Raw genomic sequence first — 12,173 nt, 5'->3', positions numbered from 1 at the left:
GTCCCCTCACTCACACGTGTCCTCGCTCTGTGTCCTGTCCCCTCCCTCATGCCATGTCCCCACTCTGTGTCCTGTCCCCTTCCTCATGCCCTGTCCCTGCTCTGTGTCCTGTTCCCTTCCTCATGCCATGTCCCCACTCTGTGTCCTGTCCCCTTCCTCATGCCCTGTCCCCGCTATGTGTCCTGTCCCTTCACTCACGCCGTGTCCCCACTCTGCCCGCAGCCGAGAGACTCTCCAGGCTGTTGGAGAGTGAGACAGAGGCAGCGAAAGATCTCCTCCTGAGTCTGGAGGAAGCAGTCAGCACAACTGTGCAGAGAGAGCAGACAGACAGGTGAGAGAGTGTGCATGGGTGAGGGCGAGAGAGTGTGGGAGAGGAGCGGAGAGTGACAGGAGAAGAGAGGGGGGAGAGAGGAGTGTGAGAGAGGCTAGGAGAGGGAAAGGGGTGGAGGGAAGAGAGTGAGTGACAGAGGGGGAGAGAAAGAGAAGGTGAGTGAAATAGGGGGAGAGAATGACAGGTAGAAGGTGGGAGAGGGGAGAGAATGACTGGTGGAGAGGGGAGAAAATTACTGGTGGAGAGGGGAGAGAATGACTGGTGGAGAGGGGAGAGAATGACTGATAGAAGGTGGGAGAGGGGAGAGAATGACAGGTGGAAGGTGGAAGAGGGGAGAGAATGACTGGGGGGAGAGTGAGTCAGAGAGAGCTTTATATGTTGGTCCATGTCAGGGAGGGGGAGAGCAGACAGGTGAGAGAGTCCGAGAGAGAGAGCAGACAGGTGAGAGAGAAAGACGACAGGTGAGAGAGAGCAGACAGGTGGGAGAGTCTGAGCGAGCAGACAGGTGAGAGAGAGCAGACAGGTGAGAGAGAGCAAACAGGTGAGAGAGAGCAGACAGGTGAGAGAGTCTGAGCGAGCAGACAGGTGAGAGAGAGAGCAGACAGGTGAGAGCGCAAGGACCAGACTTGGGACCTCACCTGGAGGTAGATTAAAGAGAGGAGACAGACATGTGGGGGGCACAAGATTGACAAGTGAGAGCGTGTGGGGGAGACCAGACAGACATACAATAATGTACATATTATTCATGTAATGGGAGTGCTCTGGTTCCTGCCCTGATATTACTGTGTGCTCATTCTCATGTCTCAGACATGTCCGCAACCCGGCCTTTCACCATTATCGCCCAGCATACAGTGCTTCCAATGCAGCAAGTGCATAGACATATATATATATATATACATACACACACACACTTTCTTATTTCGTCCCAGCCCCTCTCTCTCCGTCCTCCCCTGGGGTCCCGTCCTGCAGTTTTGTCGCCTTCACTCGATTCCACTGAGCTCCCGATATCTTCGTAGCTGCGCACAGAGCAAGGACTGGCTGCAATTACTCGTCCACACTCACACTCGTGAGCAGGTTAGTGCACACTCACACTTGGGAGCATGTTAGTGAACACTAAAACTCGGCAGTATGTTACCACATACTCACACAGGAGCAGATTAGTTCACACTCCAACGTAGGAGCAGGTTAGTGCACACTCACACTCGGGAGCAGGTTAGTTGACACTGTGGAGCAGGTTAATGTACACCCACACTCAGAAGCAGCTTAGTACACAATCACACTCAGAAGCAAGTTAGTGCACACTAGAGCAGGTTAGGGAACCCCCACACTCGGGAGCAGGATAGTGCACACTCGAGCAGGTTAGGGAAACCCCACACTTAGGATCAGGTTAGTGCACACTCTGGATCAGGTTAGTGCACACTCTGGATCAGGTTAGTGCACACTCTGGAGCAGGTTAGTGCACACTCTGGAGCAGGTTAGTGCACACTCTGGAGCAGATTAGTGCACACTCCAGAGCAGGTTAGTGCACACTCCAGAGCAGGTTAGTGCACACTCGGAAGCAGGTTAGTGCACACTCGAGCAGGTTAGGGAAACCCCACACTTAGGATCAGGTTAGTGCACACTCGGGATCAGGTTAGTGCACACTAGAGCAGGTTAGGGAAACCCCACACTTACTGTAGGATCAGGTTAGTGCACACTCGGGATCAGGTAAGTGCACACTAGAGCAGGTTACGGAACCCCACACTTAGGATCAGGTTAGTGCACACTCGGGAACAGGTTAGTGCACACTCGGGATCAGGTTAGTGCACACTAGAGCAGGTTAGGGAAACCCCCACACTCAGGAGCAGGATAGTGCACACTCAGGATCAGGTTAGTGCACACTCTGGATCAGGTTAGTGCACACTCTGGATCAGGTTAGTGCACACTCGGGATCAGGTTAGTGCACACTCGGGATCAGGTTAGTGCACACTCGGGATCAGGTTAGTGCACATTCAGGAGCAGGTTAGTGCACACTCGGGATCAGGTTAGCCCCCACTCTGTAGCAGGTACTCCCTCTCACCTCTCTCTCCTCTGTGTTGGTCTCTGGCAGGTCTCCTGTGTTCTGGGAGATCTGAGCCCGGCTCTGCGCGATCACGTGACTGTGGCGTTGGAAGGTGTGAGCTCCGATGCAGAGCGCGCTGGCTGTGCCCTGGCAGGGGGAGCAGCCAGGGAGCCCAGCACTGCCATTCTGTACCATGTGCTGCTCCGATGCCAGGAGAGGGAGCAGCCGGGGCGTGTACTCCTCACGGAGTGTGTGAGACGCAGAGCGCCGGTACTGAGCGTGCTGGCTGCATGTGTGCAGGTGAGTGCAGGAGGGAGCGAGCTGGCTGGGTGTGTACAGGTGAGCACAGGAGTGAGCGAGCTGGCTGCGTGTGTGCAGGTGAGTGCAGGAGGGAGCGAGCTGGCTGCGTGTGTGCAGGTGAGTGCAGGAGTGAGCGAGCTGGCTGCGTGTGTGCAGGTGAGTGCAGGAGGGAGCGAGCTGGCTGCGTGTGTGCAGGTGAGCACAGGAGTGAGCGAGCTGGCTGCGTGTGTGCAGGTGAGTGCAGGAGTGAGTGAGCTGGCTGCATGTGTGCAGGTGAGCACAGGAGTGAGCGAGCTGGCTGCGTGTTTGCAGGTGAGTGCAGGAGTGAGTGAGCTGGCTGCGTGTGTGCAGGTGAGTGCAGGAGGGAGCGAGGTGGCTGCGTGTGTGCAGGTGAGTACAGGAGTGAGCGAGCTGGCTGCGTGTGTGCAGGTGAGTGCAGGAGTGAGCGAGCTGGCTGCATGTTTGCAGGTGAGTGCAGGAGTGAGTGAGCTGGCTGCGTGTGTGCAGGTGAGTGCAGGAGTGAGCGAGCTGGCTGCGTGTGTGCAGGTGAGTGCAGGAGTGAGCGAGCTGGCTGCGTGTGTGCAGGTGAGTGCAGGAGTGAGTGAGCTGGCTGCGTGTGTGCAGGTGAGTGCAGGAGTGAGCGAGCTGGCTGTGTGTGCAGGTGAGTGCAGGAGGGAGCATGCTGGCTGTGAGTTGGAGTGTGTAGAAGTGAGCGAGCTGGCTGTGTGTGAGTGCAGGAGTGAGCGAGCTGGCTGCATGTGAGAATGCAGGAGTGAGCGAGCTGCCTGTGTGTGAGTGCAGGATTGCGCGAACTGGCTGCATGTGTGTAGGTGAGTGCGCCGGAGGGAGCATGCTGCTTTGTATGAAAGAGTGCAGGTGTGAGCAAGCTGGATGTGTGTGTGAGTGCACTAGTGCGCGAACTGGCTGCGTGTGAGTGCAGGAGTGAGTGTGCTGGCTGCGTGTGAGAGTGCAGGAGTGAGCGTGCTGGCTTTGTGTGAGTGCAGGAGTGAGTGAGTGTGCTGGCTGCATGTGAGAGTGCAGGAGTGAGTGTGCTGGCTGCGTGTGAGAGTGCAGGAGTGAGTGTGCTTGCTGTGTCTGAGAGTGCAGGAGTGAGCGAGCTGGCTGCGTGTGAGTGCAGGAATGAGTGAGCGTGCTGGCTGCGTGTGAGAGTGCAGGTGTGTGTGTGCTGACTGCGTGTGAGAGTGCAGGTGTGTGTGTGCTGGCTGCGTGTGAGAGTGCAGGTGTGTGTGCTGGCTCCATGTGAGAGAGTGCATGTGTGTGTGTGCTGGCTGTGTGTGAGAGTGCAGGTGTGTGTGTGCTGGCTGCGTGTGAGAGAGTGCAGGTGTGTGTGTGCTGGCTGCGTGTGAGAGTGCAGGTGTGTGTGTACTGGCTGCGTGTGAGAGTGCAGATATTTGTGTGCTGGCTGCGTGTGAGAGTGCAGGTGTGTGTGTGCTGGCTGCGTGTGACAGTGCAGGTGTGTGTGTGCTGGCTGCGTGTGAGAGAGTGCATAAACTCCCACTCCTGTTTTGGTGCAAGGAGCACAGAGCTCTCCTCCCACTAGTGATAATGAGTATCCACGCTCTTCTTATTAGGTCCACCCCATGAGCTGTGTGTGGAGCCCTGACGTCTTGCCCTCTCTCCTCTCCCCTTCCTTTCCCTCTCTCACCCCCTCTCCTCACCCCCTATCTTTCTCACCCTCTCTCCTTCTCTCCCCTTTCTCTCTCTCCCTCTCACACCCTCTCACCCCCTCTCCTTCTCACCCCCTCTCCTTCTAACCCCTCTCCTTCTCACCCCCTCTTCTTCTCACCCCCTCTCCTTCTCACCCCCTCTCATTCTCACCCCCTCTCATTCTCACCCCCTCTCCTTCTTCTCCCTCTCTCCTTCTCCCTCTCTCCTTCCTCTCCCTCTCTCCTTCCTCTCCCTCTCTCCTTCTCACCCCCTCTCCTTCTCACCCCCTCTCCTTCTCACCCCCTATCTTCCTCTCTCCCCCCTCCCGATCTTCCTGTTTATCTTCACCTCCCCGATCCCAGCAGAACGCCGACCGTGTCTCCTGCCTGTGTGTGTGGGTTATCACCTCTGTGGACCCTGCCACGTGTGCAGAGATCACACACACGTTGCCAGCACCCGCAGAGCACGCGTGGGAGCTGCAGGATCTGACACGGATCTGGGACACGCTGCTGAGGAGAGAGGAGAGCAAAATTCTGCAGAGAGCGTTCAGCATCTTCATGGAGGTGCCACTGGGGAGAGGGGTCTGGGGGGGCAGGGGGCAAAGGGGGAGGAGAGAAGGGGCAGGTGGAGGTATATGTAACTGTTCCCTGTGGCGCCTCCTGCAGGATTGTCCCCTGCTGCTCCTGCTTGACGTGTACCAGCTGTGTCTCCAGCACAAGAATTATACTGAAGCGGCGGAAAGACTGCGAGACTTCCAGAGCAGCCTGCTGAGTGTGAGTCACCTGTGAGGTCACCATGACATCATCATGACATCACCATCATATCCAGGAACACAGAGTTGCGGATTAGCATGTAGCACTATTAACTATCTATATATATATATATATATTATTTTCCTTCGTACCCTGTATATATAGGATATATATATAATCCTCACAACTCCAGCCTGCAGTACCCCTGCTTTCTTTCTCCGTGTTATATATATGTATTGTATATCTGTGTATATAAATATACATATACATTTTAAGTTATGGTGGATGAAAAAGGCAACAAGAAACCTCCACCGTATAGCATATAGCAAATAAAAAGATCACCTGTGAGTGGTTTCTCTGGCTTTGCATCTGATTCCCATTCTGTGCTTTGAAAGCTGTGTTTACAGCGAGCATTATCTTATAAGGGTTCCATGTAAAACTGGATTTCAGGCAAAAGGTGACACTCTGTGCTCATTTGCATGTCACTTCCCAGAATCCATTGCTGCAGGGGAAGCACTGTATGCTGGGGATAATGGTGAAAGGCAGGGTTGCAGACCTGTCTAAGACGTGAATATACACACACACACACACACACACACACACACACACACACACACACACACACACACACACACACACACACACACACACACACACACACACACACACACACACACACACACACACACACACACCATCTTTACCCCGTGTCTCCCCGCTGCCGGATGAAGCCTCCCCAATGATCTCCCAGGTACTGAGGTTACAGCCTCTTCTCCACGTTGCCCGAACATATTGTCTCTTTCCATCCTCCCATCTTACTTTTGGTCGCCGTCTCGGTATTTTAATCTCTCTTGGAATCCACTGGAGTGCCATCTTTGTCCAACGATGGTCATTCCTTCTCGCGCTATGTCCGGCCCACCGCCATTTTTATTTCCCCCCTTACAGCTCCAGTCTGCAGGCGTCTCGCCCGCCGCTTCCCCTCCAGCCTCTTGGCTCCAGGTCCGAGCATCTCAGCTCCTGCAGCTTCTCATCTTGCAGAGTCGGACTCCGTACGAGCGGAGGAAAGTTCTGCAGCTTCTGTGTGACGGCGCCAGCCAGTGGGTTGGGGAGGGTAAGACAGGTTACGCGCGCATGCTCCCCCGTCCCTCCCCCTGCCTTATACACTCCCTCCGTTCCCCCCCCCTGCCTTATACGCTCCCTCCGTCCCTCCCCCTGCCTTATACACTGCTGTATTTATATACGCTCCCTCCGTCCCTCCCCCTGCCTTATACACTGCAGTATTTATATATTCGCTCCCTCCGTCCCTCCCCCTGCCTTATACACTGCTGTATTTATATATACGCTCCCTCCGTCCCTCCCCCTGCCTTATACAGTGCTGTATTTATATATATGCTCCCTCCGTCCCTCCCCCTGCCTTATACACTGCTGTATTTATGTATACGCTGCCTCCGTCCCTCTCCCTGCCTTATACACTGCAGTATTTATATATATGTTCCCTCCGTCCCTCCCCCTGCCTTATACACTGCAGTATTTATATATACGCTGCCACCGTCCCTCCCCCTGCCTTATACACTGCTATATTTATATACGCTCCCTCCGTCCCTCCCCCTGCCTTATACACTGCTGTATTTATGTATACGCTGCCTCCGTCCCTCTCCCTGCCTTATACACTGCTGTATTTATATATACGCTCCCTCCATCCCTCCCCCTGCCTTATACACTGCAGTATTTATATATACGCTCCCTCCGTCCCTCCCCCTGCCTTATACACTGCTGTATTTATATATACGCTCCCTCCGTCCCTCCCCCTGCCTTATACACTGCAGTATTTATATATACGCTCCCTCCGTCCCTCCCCCTGCCTTATACACTGCAGTATTTATATATACGCTCCCTCCGTCCCTCCCCCTGCCTTATACACTGCAGTATTTATATATACGCTCCCTCCGTCCCTCCCCCTGCCTTATACACTGCTGTATTTATATATACGCTCCCTCCGTCCCTCCCCCTGCCTTATACACTGCAGTATTTATATATACGCTCCCCCCGTCCCTCCCCCTGCCTTATACACTGCAGTATTTATATATACGCTCCCTCCGTTCCTCCCCCTGCCTTATACAGTGCTGTATTTATATATACGCTCCCTCCGTCCCTCCCCCTGCCTTATACACTGCTATATGTATATACGCTCCCTCCGTCCCTCCCCCTGCCTTATACACTGCAGTATTTATATATACGCTCCCTCCCCCTGCCTTATACACTGCTGTATTTATATATCCGCTCCCTCCGTCCTTCCCCCTGCCTTATACACTGCAGTATTTATATATCCGCTCCCTCCGTCCTTCCCCCTGCCTTATACACTGCAGTATTTATATATACGCTCCCTCCGTCCCTCCCCCTGCCTTATACACTGCTATATGTATATACGCTCCCTCCGTCCCTCCCCCTGCCTTATACACTGCAGTATTTATATATACGCTCCCTCCCCCTGCCTTATACACTGCTGTATTTATATATCCGCTCCCTCCGTCCTTCCCCCTGCCTTATACACTGCAGTATTTATATATACGCTCCCTCCGTCCCTCCCCCTGCCTTATACACTGCTGTATTTATATATACGCTCCCTCCGTCCCTCCCCTGCCTTATACACTGCTGTATTTATATATACGCTCCCCCGTCCCTCACCCTGCCTTATACACTGCTGTATTTATATATACGCTCCCTCCGTCCCTCCCCCTGCCTTATACACTGCAGTATTTATATATATATATATACATTCCTGCAATTTAACATGCACTTTGATACTGTCACCCGCTCTCCTGTGACCCCGGTGTGACCCCATGCCCCCCTGTTTGGTCTTGCAGCCCTGGATGTTCACAAGCTGAGTGCTCTTGCTCAGATCCTGCGGGAGCAGCCGCTCTCCATTAGCCAGGAGCTGCTGAGTGAGTACAGCGCGGCGGGCCTGCGAGTGGAGTGTCAGCGGCTGCTGCAGATACTGCAGGACGGGGGGCACTTCTCGCTGGCTCGGAAGGTGGCAGAGTTGGCAGAGCTGCCCACGGACAGTCTTGTAATTGAAGAGGTAAATTTCAGCTGGCACCTGTGCCCTTCCCCTGTGTTGCCTGTGTTCTTGTCCCCGTGTCACCTGGGCCCTTCCCCTCTGTCACCTGTGCTCTGCCTCCCTGCGTGACCTGTGCTCTGTGCCCTTGTCTCCCCTGTGCTCTGCGCCCTTGTCTCCCCTGTGCTCTGCGCCCTTGTCTCCCCTGTGCTCTGCGCCCTTGTCTCCCCTGTGCTCTGCGCCCTTGTCTCCCCTGTGCTCTGCGCCCTTGTCTCCCCTGTGCCCTGTGCCCTTGTCTCCCCTGTGCTCTGCGCCCTTGTCTCCCCTGTGCTCTGCGCCCTTGTGTCCCCTGTGCTCTGCGCCCTTGTGTCCCATGTCCCCTGCGCCCTTGTGTCCCCTGTGGTCCGAGCTGAGCCCCCTGATTGATGCCTCCTCTCATATACCCTCCCAGGTGCTGAAGGACCAGCGCCTTCTGCAGCAGGTTGGCCAGTGGCAGAGCCCACAGAGCCGGGCACATTACTGGAGGAAATGTCACCAGACATTCAGCACTCACCAGCTGTCCCCAGGGGCAGCGTCTGGCTTCTTCCGCTCCCAGGCTGCTGGTCACTTAGCCCCCGGGCCCCTCGTGCCGGAGCAGGCGGAGGGTCTGGCAGAGAAGGAGCTGCTGCTCACCCTTGCTGGGCACTGGCTGTCCCTCAGTGACTGTGCCCCCTCGCCCGCCCTGGAGGAGCTGGAGCAGCAGATATGGGAGTGCCGCATTACACGAGAGGTCGTGAGTAGGAGGGCAGGGGGTATGAGCCGCCTGTACCGTCCTCACCCTGCTGGCACCGTGCCCTCCTTCTCCAGCCTCGCCACGCTCTACTCCTTCTCCAGCCTGCCCGCACTTAACTGCCCGCTGCTTTTAGACATCTCTCGTCTTCCACCGCTCCACGGGGCCCACGCAGCCCTGGATGCCGCGCGCACGCAGGCTCTGAGCTCCCTGATAGACCGTCTGCTGGACGAGAGCCGCGTACACGAGGCCAGCCGCGTGTGCAAGTACTTCCAGCTGCCGCACCGCGACCTGCGGCTGGCGCTGAACTGCAGGGCGCTGGCAACCGGGGAGACTGCGAGGGACCAGCTGCACCCCGACATCCAGGCAATCCTCACGGAGGGGAGAGAGGCGCAAGAAAGCGTCTGGAACCGGAGGAAGAGACTGCAGCGCTGTGAGTGCACGAGGGTCCTTCCTTTTACAGAGACGGCACTATTCTCTACTATAGGGGGGCTCAACTCCTGTACTCCAGATCCCCCCCAACAGGGCAGGTTTTCAGGATATCCCTGCTTCAGCACAGGTAGTTCAGCCAGATGACTGAGCCACTGATTGAGCCACCTGTGCTGAAGCAGGAACTGATTGAGCCACATGTGCTGAAGCTGGGATATCCTGAAAACCTGACCTCTTGTGGGGATCTTGAAGACTGGAGTTGAGCACGCCTGCTCTAATACACAATCATATACTGTATATACACACACACTCATGCTACACACAAGTATATATATATATATATATATATATATATATATATATATATATATATATATATATATATATATATATATATATATATATATATATATATATATATATATATATATATATATATAGTATTTAGGTTATGGTGGGTGAAAAGGTGACTAAATACCCTCCACCGTATAGCATATAGCAAATAAAAATATTTCTGCAACCCTGTTTTTCGCCATTATCACCTAGCATACAGCGCTTCCACTGCAGCAAGGGATTTGGGGAAATGACAAGCAAATGAGCACACAGTGCCACCTTTTGTCTCAAAACCCTTATTACATGGAACCCTTAAGCCAATGCTTTCTGTTTTAAACACAGCTTCTAAACACAACCTGGGATGAGATGCAAAGCAATAAACCCACTCACAGATAGCTGTTCCGACCTTGTGTATGACACACAACGCACATATCCCTATACACACGCGTGCGCACACACCCACATGCATAGTTATGCACGCGCACATGTATTTACACGATACACTTTTCTATCTCCTGACTCGTGTCCCGTTTTGCCCCCAGCCTCCAGCCAGGAAAGGGCGCCCCCTGGGGGGGGATCCCCTCAGCCCATGGATCCTCTGCTCAGAGACCTGGAGATTCTGAAGGATGAATGTATTCACGGGAAAATATTCTGTCGGCAGCTGCTGTGTGTGTACGAGCTGAGCCAGGTGTGTGTGTGTGTGTGTGTGTGTGTACGAGCTGAGCCAGGTGTGTGTGTGTGTGTGTGTGTGTGTGTGTACGAACTGAGCCAGGTGTGTGTGTGTACGAACTGAGCCAGGTGTGTGTGTGTGTGTGTGTGCGTACGAACTGAGCCAGATGTGTGTGTCTACGAACTGAGCCAGGTGTGTGTCTACGAACTGAGCCAGGTGTGTGTACGAACTGAGCCAGGTGTGTGTGTGTGTGTGCGTACGAACTGAGCCAGGTGTGTGTGTGCGTACGAACTGAGCCAGGTGTGTGTGTGTGTGTGTGTGCGTACGAACTGAGCCAGGTGTGTGTGTGTGCGCGTACGAACTGAGCCAGGTGTGTGTGTGTGTGTGTGTACGAGCTGAGCCAGGTGTGTGTGTGTGTGGGTGTGGGTACACGAACTGAGCCAGGTGTGTGTGTACGGGCTGAGCCAGATGTGTGTATGTGTGTGTGTGTGTACGGGCTGAGCCAGGTGTGTGTGTGTATACAGACTGAGCCAAGTGTGTGTCTACGAACTGAGCCAGGTGTGTGTGTATGTGTGTACGGGCTGAGCCAGGTGTGTGTGTGTACGGGCTGAGCCAGGTGTGTATGTGTGTGTACGAGCTCAGCCAGGTGTGTGTGTGTGCGTGAGCTGAGCTGAGCCAGAGGTGTGTGTGTGTATATATTTGTATTAGCTGAGTGTGTGTGTGAGGGCTGAGGTGTGTGTGTGTATATACAGTACAGGTTTGTGTGTGCGTGTGTGCGTGCTGAGCTAGGACAGTTCTTTGTTCTTATTTTTCCCTTTCTTTGTTTTGTCTCTATCATTTTTCCCCTTCTTTTTTTCGTTCTCCTTCTCCCACTTTCTCTCTCCTACCCCCCACTTTCTCTCTCCTCCCCACCGTCTCTCTCCTCCCTCCTTTTTCTCTCCCCCCACTTTCTCTCTCCTCGCCCCCTTTCTCTCTCCTCACCCCCATCTTCTCTCTCACCCCCATCTTCTCTCTCCTCCCCACCTTCTCTCTCCTCCCCCCTTTTTCTCTCTCCTCCCATCACCTTCTCTCCCCCCTTTATCTCTCCTCTGCCCGTTTCTCCCCCCCCCCCCCTTTCTCTCTCCCCCCCCCCTTTCTCTCTCCCCCTTCTCTCTCTCTCTCCCACTCCCTATTTCTCTCCCCCGCATGCCTCTCTTCCTGTCTCTCTCAGGACCTGGGCTGCTCCTTCTCCGATGTCTCGTCTCGGGATGCGGGGGAGATTCTGCGTTCTCTACTCTCGTGTCGCCGCCCCCCTCCCGATCTCAGTGACAGAGCGCAGGCGGTTATCAGCTCGCACGGGATCCCGCCACACACCGTGGCACAGATTGTGGCAGAGGAGGGACTGAGAAGCTGGCGGGTTCTGGGCGAAGAGAGAGGTGATAACAGCTGGGTGGGAGGGGAGAGAACCTGGGGTACCCGTGTTACTCTGTGCAGCCTGCTGTCTCTGTTACTGTGTGTCACTGTGTGTCACTTTGTATCACTTTGTGTCACTTGTGTCAGCGGGGTCTCTATGTCACTCTGTGTAGGGCAAGCCCATGTGTACAACGCCTCTGAGATAAGACGCAGCTTCCTGCAGCTGGCAAAGCTTTGCCCGGATCCAACACTGGTGGGATTAAAACTGCTGGACAATCTGGGGAGTGTGCCCCTCACACAGCCGCACTGCAGTGAGTATTAGGGAGTGTGCCCCTCACACAGCCACACTGCCGTGAGTATTAGGGAGTGTGCCCCTCACACAGCCGCACTGCAGTGAGTATTAGGGAGTGTGCCCCTCACACAGCCACACTGC

The 12,173-nt window shown here is 54.6% G+C and overlaps 1 protein-coding gene across 1 annotated transcript; it reads left to right on the top strand.

Moving 5' to 3' along the window:
- The first annotated feature begins 211 nt into the window (after positions 1–211).
- LOC142483746 (spatacsin-like) lies at positions 212–12,167 on the top strand. The gene is made up of 11 exons (XM_075583734.1): positions 212–331; positions 1,261–1,405; positions 2,421–2,672; positions 4,703–4,903; positions 5,006–5,113; positions 6,038–6,203; positions 7,957–8,171; positions 8,599–9,349; positions 10,221–10,366; positions 11,559–11,763; positions 11,914–12,167. Exons 4-11 carry the CDS (start codon positions 4,898–4,900, stop codon positions 12,060–12,062), a joined length of 1,746 nt encoding a protein of 581 aa, XP_075439849.1. The 5' UTR covers positions 212–331; positions 1,261–1,405; positions 2,421–2,672; positions 4,703–4,897; the 3' UTR covers positions 12,063–12,167.
- Positions 12,168–12,173: the final 6 nt, after the last annotated feature.

Source organism: Ascaphus truei, unplaced genomic scaffold (genome assembly GCF_040206685.1).
Source record: "Ascaphus truei isolate aAscTru1 unplaced genomic scaffold, aAscTru1.hap1 HAP1_SCAFFOLD_3609, whole genome shotgun sequence".
Lineage (NCBI taxonomy): Eukaryota > Metazoa > Chordata > Amphibia > Anura > Ascaphidae > Ascaphus > Ascaphus truei.
Note: the sequence above shows the minus strand (reverse complement) of the source record. Positions and strands in the feature narration are given on the sequence as shown.